At 43.7% G+C, this 14457-nt stretch overlaps 1 protein-coding gene across 5 annotated transcripts in view; it reads right to left on the bottom strand.

Moving 5' to 3' along the window:
- LOC138757792 (SWI/SNF-related matrix-associated actin-dependent regulator of chromatin subfamily A containing DEAD/H box 1-like) overlaps positions 1-6677 on the bottom strand; it is a 155910-nt gene extending 149233 nt beyond the window's left edge. For 4 of the 5 annotated variants that reach the window (XM_069925695.1, XM_069925693.1, XM_069925692.1 and 1 more), the window contains exon 1: positions 6380-6670. In XM_069925695.1, the coding sequence (XP_069781796.1) occupies positions 6380-6470 (91 nt within the window). In that variant the 5' untranslated portion in view covers positions 6471-6670. Of the gene's footprint in view, positions 1-6379 lie in introns of all 5 variants that reach the window. The other variant, XM_069925696.1, reaches the window with a different exon arrangement.
- Between the last annotated feature and the right edge of the window lie 7780 nt (positions 6678-14457).

Below are 14457 nucleotides of genomic sequence, written 5' to 3' on the forward strand. Positions count from 1 at the left end.
TTTTTTGAGCTGGCCGGGGAAACTAAAACGAGAGGACACAGTCTCAAGATTCAGGGGAGTAGATGAGGAAAAATATTTTTTCCACAAAGAGTAGTGAATGTTTGGAATTCTCTATCCAGGGAAGTGGTTGAGGCTGCCTCATTAAACATATTTAAAATTCGGTTAGATAAATCTTTACATGATAGAGAAATTAGGGGATAGAGGGAGAAGGCAGGTAGGTGGAGTTAGGTCATAAATTAGATCAGCCATGATCGTATTGAATGGCGGAGCAGGCTCGATGGGCCATTTTTGGCCTACTCCTGTTCCTACTTCCTATGTTCCTATATCCAATCCCTGTTGTTAAGCTCCCCAGCAACAATCGAGAGACATAAACAAATGGGTTAAGTTAACTCAAAATTTATTAACAAACTAACAATAAAACCCAAACACCACACTTAATGGCAACTTTATATGAACAACAGATTATTAAACTGTGTATGGGGGTGGGGGAAACAGGGGAACCCAGATCATTATAATCCAAGCTGAAATGCCCTGAAAAATGACCAAAATTCCCAAAACAAAACCCTCACGTCAGTCACATCAAGTCAGTCAGTCAAGAAGGAACAGCTCAGAGGTCCGGTCTCCAGGCTTGGGATTATTTGTTTCCTTGCCCACTGGACTATTAGTTTGATGCTCTATCCAGATGAACGTGGTCCCTTTCGACTTTCAACCCTGTCAGGGGTAAAAGAGGTTGCTTGAATTTTGAATGTGGCAACAACTACCTTCACTTTCTTCAACTGGGAAATTTACAGTGACCACACTGACTGCCACTTTAGGTTAACAGGTGACCTTCAGACACACAAGTCCTCTCCTTTGGATACCCTGGCTTGAGTGGTCCCGTGACTTGGGAACATAAAGTCCTCCTCTTGAAAGGGGATAGGAGAGGCACTGGCCAGTCCCACACAGAGGCACTGGCCAGTCCCACACAGAGGCACTGGCCAGTCCCACACAGAGGCACTGGCCAGTCCCACACAGAGGCACTGGCCAGTCCCACACAGAGGCACTGGCCAGTCCCACACAGAGGCACTGGCCAGTCCCACACAGAGGCACTGGCCAGTCCCACACAGAGGCACTGGCCAGTCCCACACAGAGGCACTGGCCAGTCCCACACAGAGGCACTGGCCAGTCCCACACAGAGGCACTGGCCAGTCCCACACAGAGGCACTGGCCAGTCCCACACAGAGGCACTGGCCAGTCCCACACAGAGGCACTGGCCAGTCCCACACAGAGGCACTGGCCAGTCCCACACAGAGGCACTGGCCAGTCCCACACAGAGGCACTGGCCAGTCCCACACAGAGGCACTGGCCAGTCCCACACAGAGGCACTGGCCAGTCCCACACAGAGGCACTGGCCAGACCCACACACACTCTGGGTATCAGAGTTCCCCAAACTGCTGTCAGAACAACAGTGCTGGCACTCATGGACAAAGTAGCTTAGTCTTCCTTTTCCCATTGAAACTATTGGGTGAGCACACTGACATCCAGCTCCAGATGACAGTGCTAGCACCCGTGAATAAACCAGCTCAGCATCCAGGTAAGCATGCAGTCAGACCGACAATCTGACTGCCTGCAGTCTAATCCACCAACTAACCTCTTCAAAACCAGCGCATTGGGCTTTATAAACTGCCCAGTGCATGCCTCCAGCTCTTCCCATTGGTGGAGAGTTTAATAGCAGCAGGCTCACTTTCCTACAAGCCCACGGTCTTCCAATGCATGGTTCCCGTGCTTTGACAGCTGTCAAAGTTCTGAGTGGTAGCCCAGCACTATTACTGCTCCCAGCACGTGGCAAAACCCCCACAGTGTAGGTTTAGTCCTTTGACAGTTGTCAAAGTTCCCTAGCGGTAGACCAGTGCTACTACAGCACCTAGTCGCCATCAAATTCTACGCAGAAGGTTCAGTTCTGACCTCAGTCAAAAATAAAATTGTCCAAGGTCCATAACACTATATACTTCCATTCCCCATACTGAAGGCCTCAAAGTCCTTGGTTTCTTTCTGGACAATAAAACCAACCAGTCCCCCTCCATCACCACCATCCCCTGGCTGGCAGAATTTGTCCTCACCCTCAATAATTTCTCCTTTAACTAATCCCACTTCATCCAGGTCAAAGTGTTGGCCATGGGTACTCACATGGGCACCAGCTAAGTCTGCCTTTTTGTTGGGTAGGTGGAGCATTCCATGCTACAAGCCTAAACAGGCAAGATCCCTCAATTCTTTCTTCACTACATCAATAACTACTTTGATGGTGCTTCATGTACCCATGATGAGCTTGCTGACTTCATCCACTTTGCTGCCAACTTCCACCCTGACTTCTAATTCACTTGGTCCATCTCTAACAACACTCCCTTTCCTCGATTTCCCTGTCTCCACAGACATCTTCTATAAACCCACCAACTCCCACAGCTACCTCGACTAACCTATTCCCACCCTGTCTCCTATAAGGATTCCATTCCATTCTTTCAATTCCTCTGTCTCCATTGCATCTGCACCCAGGATGAGGAATTCCATACCAGATCATCAAAGATGTCCTCCTCGTTCAAAGAATGTGGCTTTCCCTCTACCACCATCAACTTGGCACTCACCCACTTATCCTCCATTACCTGCACATCTGCCCTGGCACCCTCCACCCCCATACGTAACAAGGACAGGAATCATCTACTGCACACATGTCAAACTCTGGCCCGCGGGTCAAATTTGGCCCGCGATATAATTATATTTGGCCCGCAAGATCATTTCAAAAATGTATTAGAGGTGGCCCGCTGGCTGCCGCGCCAGTATAGCGCATGCACAGCTAATACTATAAATCCCAGAATGCATTGGCGTCAGCCTGCTAATCGCCCCCACCTCCTCTGTTTACGTTGCAGGGTCTCACCGTGGACTCTGGTTTTAGGGCCTGGCCAGTGTCAGGGGAAGCCAAGGCCGCTTCCCAGTCCCCGGAACCGGAGGCCTCGGGCCTGACCTCGCCAAGACCGTTGCCCACTCCCCCTCCCTGCCGCAGGCCGACCCGCGACTCACGATGACGTGGCCGCTGATCCGCCGAGATGCCGCCCTGCAGCGAGAGCCGATGCCCCCGCACTGTCGTTGTCCAACCCGATCACCCGCAAACCCCGCCCTCCCGCACATAAGCCTGAGTAAGGATTATGAACTTTAATCTCAGGATAAAACGATCTTCCAATAGTTTCATGTCACAGTGATAAATATATTACTGGTTAAAAATGGTCCTGCACCTGGATACAAGCTCATTAGGCATAAAACTTGAAAAGTGTGTAAATCAAAGGATATCTGTACCAATGGAAAAAGGGCATGGCAAATAACCCTGCTAGAGTTCATGCCCACAATCAGTCACCCATTTGATTGTTTCAGGAATCATGTTATTCTCCCCAATTCTCAATAGCCCTCAGATTTTACTATTCGACAGCACACTAGCAACATTTGACAAATCCTCTATAGAGAAATATTATTTATTGAATATTTTATTTCTCATTTGTTAATGCTTCAGGAAAGAGTTTATCCAAAACTATTATTAAACATTTATTTTAATAAGAAAAAGTTTAACATTACATATGTTGAAAGAAGAGAAAACATGTAGATGTTGTTGAAAAATTTCAATAAATATTTAGTTCGGCTCTCAACTTAGTCCAAGTTTTTAATTTTGGCCCTCCGTGAATTTGAGTTTGACACCCCTGATCTACTGCATCTGGTGCTGTCTCCTCTACATCAAAGAGACTGGACACAGCCTGTGAGATCGCTTTGTTCAGCACCTTGGCTCTGTCCACCGCAATAATGTGGATCTCCAAGTGGCCACCCATTTCAATTCTCCATCTCGTTTCTTTGCCGACATATCTGTCCTTGGACTCATGTACTGAGACCACCCATAAATTGGAGGGACAACACCTCATCTTCTGACTGGGAACCCTCCAACTGGATGGCATTAATATCAACTTCGCTGGCTTTCATTAAACACCCCCACAACCCTCCCCCCACCTACTGATTTCCCTTTTGCCTCTCCATTCCCTGTCTCCCTTTGCACAGACACAATAAATTTTACCTAGTTTCTTATCACATCCAATTTACACCTTGTGTTGGTCTGGATTCCTTTCCCATTGTTTGAATTCTGAGATTTTCTGATATCCGGCTTCTGCCTTTTCTGATTTTTCCTTGAAGAAGGGCTCAGGCCCGAAACATTAGCAATTTCCTATAAAAGCGGAGTTCCTCCAGCATTTCGATGCGTTTACCAACTCAATGTTGATCAGTTTACATTTTTCCAGGATCATTCTGCACCTCTGTCTAAGCACAAACCAAAGAAGCAGTTCCAGAGGCATTGCAAGACAGCAATTGATCAAGAGTGGCATCATGGAACCCTGGTAAAATGAAGTCAAAAAATAAATCTCTAGTTGCCGGGGTTATAACCTTGCACAACAGAAGATTGTGGCTGTTAAAACCATCACAACCCTCACAACATTGCAGTCATTCCTCAGAGCAACATCCTAAGCCTAGTGTCTTCATTAATGACTTTCATTCCATAAAAGGTTTATTCCAGAGGTGGGATTAACAATTTAAATAAAGAAAAAAACCATTATCAGAAATTCAAACCAGCAGCCTCAAGCAACTGGCAAAAAGTTGCAGAAAATAATGGGTAAAAAATATGGAAGTTTAAAATTGGCGCACCTTGCTCTTAGTTTGCCAATCTTGTTACAGTACACATAATTTTAAGTAACCAGAAAATTCACTTCTTGGGCATCTACCAATCCCCACAAGGGGTTTTTAATGTACTTATTCTTAAAATTCCATGAATGTCCATTAGTGTTTTCTACTATCAACATGCTGTGTACAACACTCCATACACCCCCCCCCCCCCCCACTGCAACTGGATCCTTCACTTTCTCATTGGAAGACCAAATTAGAAACATCTCCTCCTCACTGATCATCAACACAGGCTCACCCCAAGGATGCATGCTTTGCCCACTCCTAATACACCCATGACTGTGTGACCAGGCACAATGCCATGTACGAGTTTGCCGATGACACCACGGTTGCCAGCAGAATCATAAATGGCAATGTGGAAGCGTACAGGAGGGAGAAAGATCAGCTTGTTGAATGGCATAATGACAACAACCTTGTGCTCAATGCCAGCAAAACCAAAGAGATGATTGTAGACTTTAGGAGGAGGTCAGGGGAACATGACCCACTCCTCATTGAGGGCTCAGTAGTGGAGAGGGACAAGAACTTCAAATTCCTGGGTGTCAACATCTCAGAGGATCAAAGGATCTTTCCTGGAGCCTCCATGTTGGTGCAATCACAAAAGAGGCTCACCAATGGCTACACTTCGTTAGGTGTCTGAGGAGGTTCGGCATGTCACTGAAGATTCTCATAAATTTCCATAGGTGTATTCTGGCTGATTCCATCACTGCCTGGTATGGATGTGCCAACTCTCAGGGGGTTGTTAACTTGGCCTGCGACTTCACAAGCAGCAGACCACTCCATCGAAGACATCTAAATGAGGCAGTGTCTAAAAAAAAAACAGCCTCTATCCTCAAAGACCCCACCACACAGGCTACACCACAAACTCTGCTACCATCAGGAAAGAGGTACAGGAGCCTAAAGATGAGCACTCAGCAATACAAGGACAGCTTCTTCCCTGCTGCCATCAGATTCCTGAATAATCAATGACCCAAAGACATGCCTTATTTATCGCACACTACTATATTAAAAAAAATAATAATGCCATAAAATGTTTGCTCTATAATGCTGCCGCAAAACACCAAATTTCAGAACCTGTTCATGACAGTGAATCCTGATTCTGATTCTACTGACCAGAGACTCAAATTCAAGTACACCAGACAACACTATTTCTCCAGACCACTGAACATAAACTTATACATGGAATACATTTCTCACAACACATAAATAACAACATTAATAAATAAAACAAATACAAAAAAAATGTATACATATTCTGGAATAATTTACTCAATTTCATTCACCAGAAATCCAAAGGTACAGGAAATGTTTTTCAATCTTACTGACTGGGAGCTCCAATTTTAACTTGGGTAGGGAACGGAGGGGGGCCGATCTGTGGCGGGGGGGAGAGGCTACCCACGGGGGGGGCGGGGAAAAGAGCAGCGGGACGGAGGGGACCCACTTGCAGTTGGGAGAACAGATGGACATCCCGCCCCCCCCCCACACTTTCCGGCCCTCCCCGGCCAGGTCGCCTCACACCTGCCGCCCCCCCCACCCCATCCGCCCGCCGGCTCTCCCTCCCCACCCCCCATCCGCCCGCCGGCTTTCCCTCTACCCCCCCCCCCACCCCACCCGTCCGCCGGCTCCCTCCCTCCCTCCTCACCCGCCGGCTCCCTTCCCGCTGCGGCAGGCAGACTCCCAGCTCCGCAGCCTTTCTTCTCATAACGGAAGCGGTCGAGGTTGAAACCGCTCATAGTGGCGTGGCCCAGCCGCCGATTCTGACCCAGCGTCGGGACAGGCCGCCGTTCGGACGGGCGCCGGCCGACAAAAGGAGGAGGAGGAGGAGGCGGCGGCGGCGGCAGCAAACCTCGGGCCTCCTGGCGCGTCAAACAGGAAACCAACAGCGCACCAACATCGGTGTCAGACTTTCCCGCGAAGCATGCCGTCCATCCAGCAGCCGGCACCCTATTGGGCGAGCGAGGTGGCGGGACGGCAAATTAGAGGGCGGAATGAATTGGGGTGCGCGCGATGACGTAAGGGGTCAAAGGTAGAGCGATGGAGGAAATACAGAGCACGCTTTGTGGCTGCTGGTCTTGGCAACTGAACCTGATTGATGCTTTTGCTCTCATCAAAGCCCACCATCCACTGTGAGAAGAAATTCTTTCTTGTCCCTACTTTTAAATGGGTGAAGTCTGATCCTGGAGGAAGAAGCAGGAGGGAGAATGTGTTCTTACCTTTAATGGCTTCTCCACTTTCTACAAGTCAGAGGTGTAGCCGTGGGTCCCAATTATGCCTGTCTACTTTTATTGACTGTGGTGCAGTCTATGTCTCAAGCCGACCCAGGCGAGGCTCCTCAACTCTTCCTTGGCAACAATGATGACTGCATTGGTGCTGCATTTTGCACCCAGGACAAACTTGTCAACGTTATCCACTTTGCTGCCACCTTCTGCCCTGACTTCAGATTTACTTGTCCATCTCTGGCAATTCTCTCCCCTCTCATGTCTCCAACTTGAGAGGCAAAATATCTATTGACATTTTTTTTAATAAACTCACTGACTCCCACAGTTACTCTCTCTTCCCACCCGGTCTACTGTGAGGATTTTATTCTTTTCTCTGATTTCCTCTGTCTCTACTGCATCTGCTTTGAGGATTTAAGTGAACAAAAGACATGGCTTCCATTCTTGTGCCATTAACAGAACTGTTCCACACTTCTGCAATGGTCTGCCAGATGCTTTGTCTACATGACCAGCATCCAACATACAGTACACAGTTTCTACTACCTACTACAGGATCCTACCACTAGACATCTTCTCTCAGCTTTCAGCAGGGATTCAGGACTTGCTTATCCACCCAGCCCTTCCCATTAATACCCCCCTTGGTACTTTCTCCTGTGACTGCAAGAAGTGCTATATTTGCATTTACAGCTCCTTCCTCACCACTATTCAGGGTCCTGAACAGTCTTTCCAAAGTGAATCTGAAGGGTTCAATTATTTCATGCAGTGCTCCTAATGTGGCTTCTACATCAGGAGGCTGGATGCTGACTAGCAAATTGTTTAGTTGAAGGGTCTCTCTTTTGATACTCTTTCCCTCTTACTGTAAGGGGCGCTGGATGACAGTAATGGCGACTCTGCCTAATGTCAGGCAGAAGGCAATTTTGGGTAATATATGTTCTGTACTGTTACATGACAATAATGAATCTTTTATTACGTTTCAACAGCATCCAACCAGACAGCATCAAAAGTGACTTCTCTGATCCTTGTTAACCCCCTCCCAGGTTTACCTCTTTCTTTTTCTGTTTTCTTTCCAACAGTTCCCCAAGCCGTTTCTATTTTTCTCAGTCCTCTTCCCTCGTCCCCATCACTTTTTAGCTTCCTTAATACACTCCCACCTGTGTCCACCTATTACCTCTTGTCTATGCACCTCTCTCCTATCATCCCCCGCCTTTTTTAATCAGCCATTTGCCTGATTTTCAACATCGCTGATAAAATATTGACTTACTTTTTCCTCCTATGGATGCTGTGTGATCTGAGTTTCTCCAGCACTTTTGTATATAATTACAGGAGTGGAACAGTAGAAAGGGTATATGGTAGCATAGAAAGTGCAGGGGTTAGATGGGAAAGAGCATGGGAATATGAAGGGATGGGGAGGAATGGGAGGGGTAGTAGGGAAGAAGGGGAGGGGAGCAGGAATGAGAAAGGGCAGAGGGTGCAGGAGGAAGGGGAAGACATGGAAGAGAGGATGGGTTGGACGGAGATGTGGAGGGTGTTGGGAATACTTGAAGGAGAATGATGGAGGGGAGCAGAGGGTCAGGATGATGGAGGAAAAAGGGGAGGAGGAAGTCAATAAAAGGAGAAGAGAGCAGAGAAGGGGAGTGGAGAGTTGTGGGAGAAGGAAGGTGGAAGGCAGCAGAAGTTGGAAGCAGTGGATGACTAGGAGAGGGGAATGAAGGCTGATGAAAGAAAGAGCAGAGGGAGGAGGAGTGGATTGAGGAGGGTAGGTGGGAGATGGAGTAGGAAACAAGTAGAGGCAGGAATAGACCACTGGGTTTTCCTCGTGTGGTTTCGTTTCCTCCTACATCCTAAAAATCTGTGGGTTGTTATGTTAATTGGCTGTTGTGAATTGTCCCTTGTAAGTAGTAGTAGAATCTGGTGAGAGTTCTTAGGAATGTCGGGAGGGATTAATGTAATTGGCTGTTTGATGGTTAATGGCAATAGTTCTGTTTTCTTCCTGTAGGGTTATGACTCCTTGATTGGCTTGGAGGACATAGTGGCTAATAAAATTGGGAGGGAATGATGGGGGAGGGGGTGTGGTTAGTATAGAAATTCATGAAAGATTGAGAGGAGAGAAATGGGAGGAGGAAGAACAGGTGAGGCAGGGGAATAGAGGCAGGAAGATGAAGGTCAATTTTGCGATGCGGAGAGAAGGGGAGCAGAGGAAAGACAGCAAAGAGAAGGAAAGATGGATTGGTGAGCAAGATGAGGAGAAAGGGTGGGGGCGACATGGTGATTGTGCAGTGGTTAATTGATTAGGCAAGAAATCCAGTGGTCTAAAGCAACAATTATTGCCATTTCAAATCTCACCATGGGAGAAGAGGCAGTCCAGAAATCCAGTTACTAATTCATATTTTTAGAATAGAATTTGTTAATGTAATGAGTAGAGGAGATACACTGAAAAGATGTGTTTTGCATGATAATCAGATCATGGAATAATGAAACAAAAGTATAGGGTGTTGAGAAAGGTACAGTTAAAACAGTGCAAGGGCATAATTTTACCAATAGGTCATTAAGAGTCTGACAATAGCAGGAAAGAAACTTCAAAAATGTCTATTCTTAGTAATGATCACAAAGTTGTTGGATTAATTAAAAATAACGTTCACCTGGGAAGGAAATGTTCTATTTTTACCCAGAATGGTCTTGCAAAGATTTTCACTGAATCAAGTAAATATGACCATAAACAGTTCAATTCAAATTCTTCTTTGGACAGTTGTCTAAATGGGGAGAGTTAATCCACCAACCACTGAAGCAACAGCCTTGTGTAATATTCACAGATTCATCCTTTACAGATTCTATCAAAAAACCTCATGATTATATAAACAGCTATAAAGTATTCCCCTTACTCTCACCTTCCACACACCAGGAAGAAAACCCGTAGCCTCTATGTAATTCAAACCTGCAAGTCCTGGTAACATCCTTGTGAATCTTTTTTGTGCCCTTTCCAGCTCAATGACATCCTTTTTATAGCTGGCTGACCAGAACAACACACAAAACTCCAAGTGTGGTCCCACCAATATCTTATGCAGATGTCACATAAATTCCAGTTTTTATGCACAATGGCCTAATTGATGAGACCAAGTGTGCCAAATGCCTTCTTCACCACTCTGTCTACCCGCATCACCACTTTTATGATCTATGTACCTGTAGCCACAAGTCTCTCTTCTACAAAACTCTCTGGACTCCTACCATTCACCTGGCTAGTCCTGCCCTGGTTTAACCATCAAAGTACAATGCCTCACATTTGTCTGAGTTAAATTCCATCTGCCTTCCTTTGCCCACTTTTCCAGTTCATCTAGATCTGAGGAAGAGTTTCATCACCTAGCGGGTATTTGAAATCTACAATAAACTGACTGAGTAGCTGATGGAGGGAGGTACTCTCAACATTTTAAAAGCAACTGGATAAGCAATTGAACTGCCAAGACATACCATGTTTTGGACCTATTTGAGAATTGTACAGATCGTACTTAATGACTGGCACTGATGTGATGGGCTGAAGGGCCTGTTTTTACACCTTGTGATTCTCTGACTCTTAATTGTTGAGTGAAGAGTTTGAGTGCAATAAATAAATGTGCTGGAGAAGAGTTTGAACCCAGAATTGACTGCCCATTCTGCTATGGTACGCATAACAACTCATTCAAAATGCAATCAAGCTCATCCACATAAGTGCTTATGCTACTGGCAACGTTTTACATCATTTCCACAACCCCTGTTTGAAACTGTCACGCCAATTTTTTTGTTCTAGTTAATTTAGCATTTGCTACACTATGCCGTACAGGTATTTTGGATTTTTCAATTGTCCAATATTTTTAAGTGCCTTGTGCAAATCTAAGCACTTTATAACCTGTTGGCTGTCAAACACCAACTAAACTTTGCATAATAAAATAATTGTTCCTCAGTATTGATATATATTATGTCAAATAATCATCTTATTGATCAGCCATATGGAAACTAGCTTATCTTAACAGAGTGACATAAAAAACTGAATTGATTTTTTAATCGATACAGACAGATAAAGAAGGTTGAATATTTAGAATATGCCGTTTACTTAATTTAAGTTAAAAGTATCTATGGAGACAAAAGAGACTGCAGATGCTGAAATCTAGACCATAAAAGCAAAAGAGAAGGAAAGATGGATTGGTGAGCAAGTTGAGGAGAAAGGGTGGGGGCGACATGGTGATTGTGCAGTGGTTAATTGATTAGGCAAGAAATCCAGTGGTCTAAAGCAACAATTATTGCCATTTCAAATCTCACCATGGGAGAAGAGGCAGTCCAGAAGAGAAGTTACTGTGGGTACTCAATCTTTCAGGCGGCACCTGGGGAGGAAAATGGAGATGACTCTCTGAAGTGTCTCAACTCAAAATGTTAACTCTCCTTTGCCCTTTATAGATCCTGCCTCACTTGCTGAGTTACTCCAGCAACCCTTTTGCGCAAAAATATCCATTTCCTCCTGATGATTTCTTTCTTGCATGACATTTTCTTCTATACTATGGTTGGTATATATTTAAACTCAGCTGTATTAATTGTTTCTGTAGATGGAATTTGTGATCATCGTCAACACCAATGACAAAAACATTACTTTCTCATTACTACTTTGGCATTTGATAAGCTTTGAACTTTGTCAGGCTCAATTCTGAAACATGATCAAGGGCCTTGTACAATTCCAAATAGTTTATAGCAACTAAAGTGCCCATCAATCTACAGATAGAGACTAAATATATTTTTGTGTATGCCAGCTTCTGGACATTCACCCCTGTATGAATTTCCTTGAAAATTAAATCAATGATTACTTTAACTACATTTACAAGATATGCAAGCTCACAACACTTTTCAGGTCTAAACTTGAGCTTCCTGTTGCCAACCATTCCTGCGATGACATGTCTGTTCTTGGCTTCGTCCATTGTCACAGTGAGGCCTGGCATAAATATATAACAAGAATCTATACCCAACAAAGTAAACATATATTAACAAACCAAACAGCTGTAAACAACCTATGAAAGAGACAAAACAAAATGTACATAAAACAAAATCTATTCTAATAATCTAACCCCTTGTGAATTTATGATTAAACATTTATGTTCCATTAAAGCATGAAAGAAAGGACAACCAAACTGTAAAATGGGATCCAGTAATCTTATAAATTCCAAAAATAATTAAGGAAAGAACTCCATAAATTTAGAAAATTAAAATTCATTACATTAGTAGATCATCTAATTTTTTTTCCAGAGTCAAGCATGCCATCACATCAGATAACAGGACAGCCTTAATCCTAACAGAATGAATGTAATTTTTTTTTAAATTTTAGCTTAACCCCCATCCCTCCATTCCTGTACATATTTTTTCTCTCTTTCTAACTTTTCTTCCCGTTTCCTCCCCCCCCACCCCACCTTCCAGTGAACTGTCTCCACCTCTCACATCTTCTGCCCTAGCTTCTATTCTCTTTTTTTACATATATATATATATATATATATATATATAAAAAATATCACCCCTTTAAGGGCCTCTGACCTGAAATGTTGACTGAAAATTTTTACCCATGGGTGCTTCTCCAGCAATTCTTTGTTTGCAACAAATATATTAATTTGTGTAAGATGGATGAATGACAAAATATATAATAGAAATCTGCATGCCTTCACACAACTTTCTTCCTGAGCAGAGATTGTAAGCAGATTGAGTCTTTCATGCCAATGGGTTTGAAAATATGTAAATTTGTGATTCCGTTTCTATTATTAGATATAAATGGGCTTCAAGTATAATTCTGCAGTTTGAGAACTCTGACCCTGAGCTGTCAATCAACAAGTTTACCATGCAATCGCCAACCGTGTTAAAGGTTCCAGAAAATAAAACTGTCAATCAATTGGATCAGTCTGGGATCTGTCCTTTGATCTGTGCCTGGATTGTAAGGGGATGACCTCCAAAGTTATCCTAACACAAAGGGAGTGGATAACTGTGTCTTCCATAAGATGTTAGTTGAAACAAAATATAGACATTCTTGACAATGATTTTAAAAAAGTTTGTATTTACAAATAATGATTTTCAGAATTAACATTTTAGGTAATAAATACGTGTGCCATAAATAACATAAAATACCTTATATCAAAACTAACATCTGGGTCTCTTTTCATATTGAAGACAGAAACTTCAGGATCCTCCTGTCCCATGGTTTCTCCCCTCTCCTCCCCTTCGTAGGTTTTCAAATTCTTTTTTAGTGTTTATATTAGTTCTGGGCATTGAACCTGTGCCCATATGAAATTTGACTCCCCTGCACTGACAATGATGTCATGGGTGAGACTAATGTCAAGATCTAGAGACGAGGGTTTATGAGTTAATATCCACTAGAGTCTATGTTCTTCTTACTTTTGTCATTTTTGTCCAGCATGAAATCAGGACCTTCAGCCCAACTTGTTCATAACAATTAAGTTGTCAATCTGAGTTAATCCCAATTTCCCTGCATTTGGCCCATAACCTTCTCTATCCAGATTTCACATTTACTGTCAGAGTATATTTATGACATCGCATATAACCCTGAGATTCTTTTTTTCTGGTGGGCATGGCAGAATTACTATTTACTGGTAGGGCAAAAAAACTACAAAATGTTTAAATGTAAACAAATAAAGAAATGAAAATGAACTGACTATGAAAAACTGAGAAGAAAATCAATAAAGTGCAAAAGCAAGAGTCCTTAAAGGAGTCCTTGATTGAATTTATTGTTGAGGAGTCTGACGGAGGAGGGGTAACAGCTGTTCCTGAACCTGGTGGTGTGAGTCTTATGGCACCTATACTTCTTTCCTGATGGCAGCAGCGAGAACAGAGCATGTTCTGGGTGTTTGGATCCTTGATGATTGCTGCTGCTCTCCAGCAGCATTCCCTATAGATGTTCTCAATGGTGCAGAGGGTTTTTCCAGTGATGACCTGGGCTGTGTCCACCATATTTTGCAGGGCTTTATGCTCAAGGGTGTTGGTATCCATGTACCTGTCTAAATATCTTTTCAATGTTGTAATTATGCCTGGTTCTACAACTACCTCTGACAACTTGTTTCATATACACAGATTCAGATTTCAGATTTATTGTCAAAATATATACATGACATCACATACAATCCTGAAATTCTTCCTTCTGTAGGCGACGCAGAATTATCACTTCTTGATAGTGCAAAAAAAATTACACTGCACAGCATATACATGTAAAAAAAGATCACAAATGTAAACAAACTGACTATGCAATACAGAGAGTATAAAATAAAAGCACCCTCTGAAAGGCAATTGTCCATTAGGCACCTCTAAAATTGTTTCTCTCTCACCTTAAATCATGCTCTTCAGGTTTAGACATTGCGACCTCAGGGAAAAAGACATTTATCTTATCTAGAACCTTATGATCTTACATTCCTCACTAAGGTCCCCCGTTAGCTTTCTACACTGAAGGGAAAAAAGGATCCAGTCCATGCGAATATTTTCTGGACCCTTTCCAGCT

This window comes from Narcine bancroftii, chromosome 3 (genome assembly GCF_036971445.1).
Source record: "Narcine bancroftii isolate sNarBan1 chromosome 3, sNarBan1.hap1, whole genome shotgun sequence".
NCBI classification, from domain to species: domain Eukaryota; kingdom Metazoa; phylum Chordata; class Chondrichthyes; order Torpediniformes; family Narcinidae; genus Narcine; species Narcine bancroftii.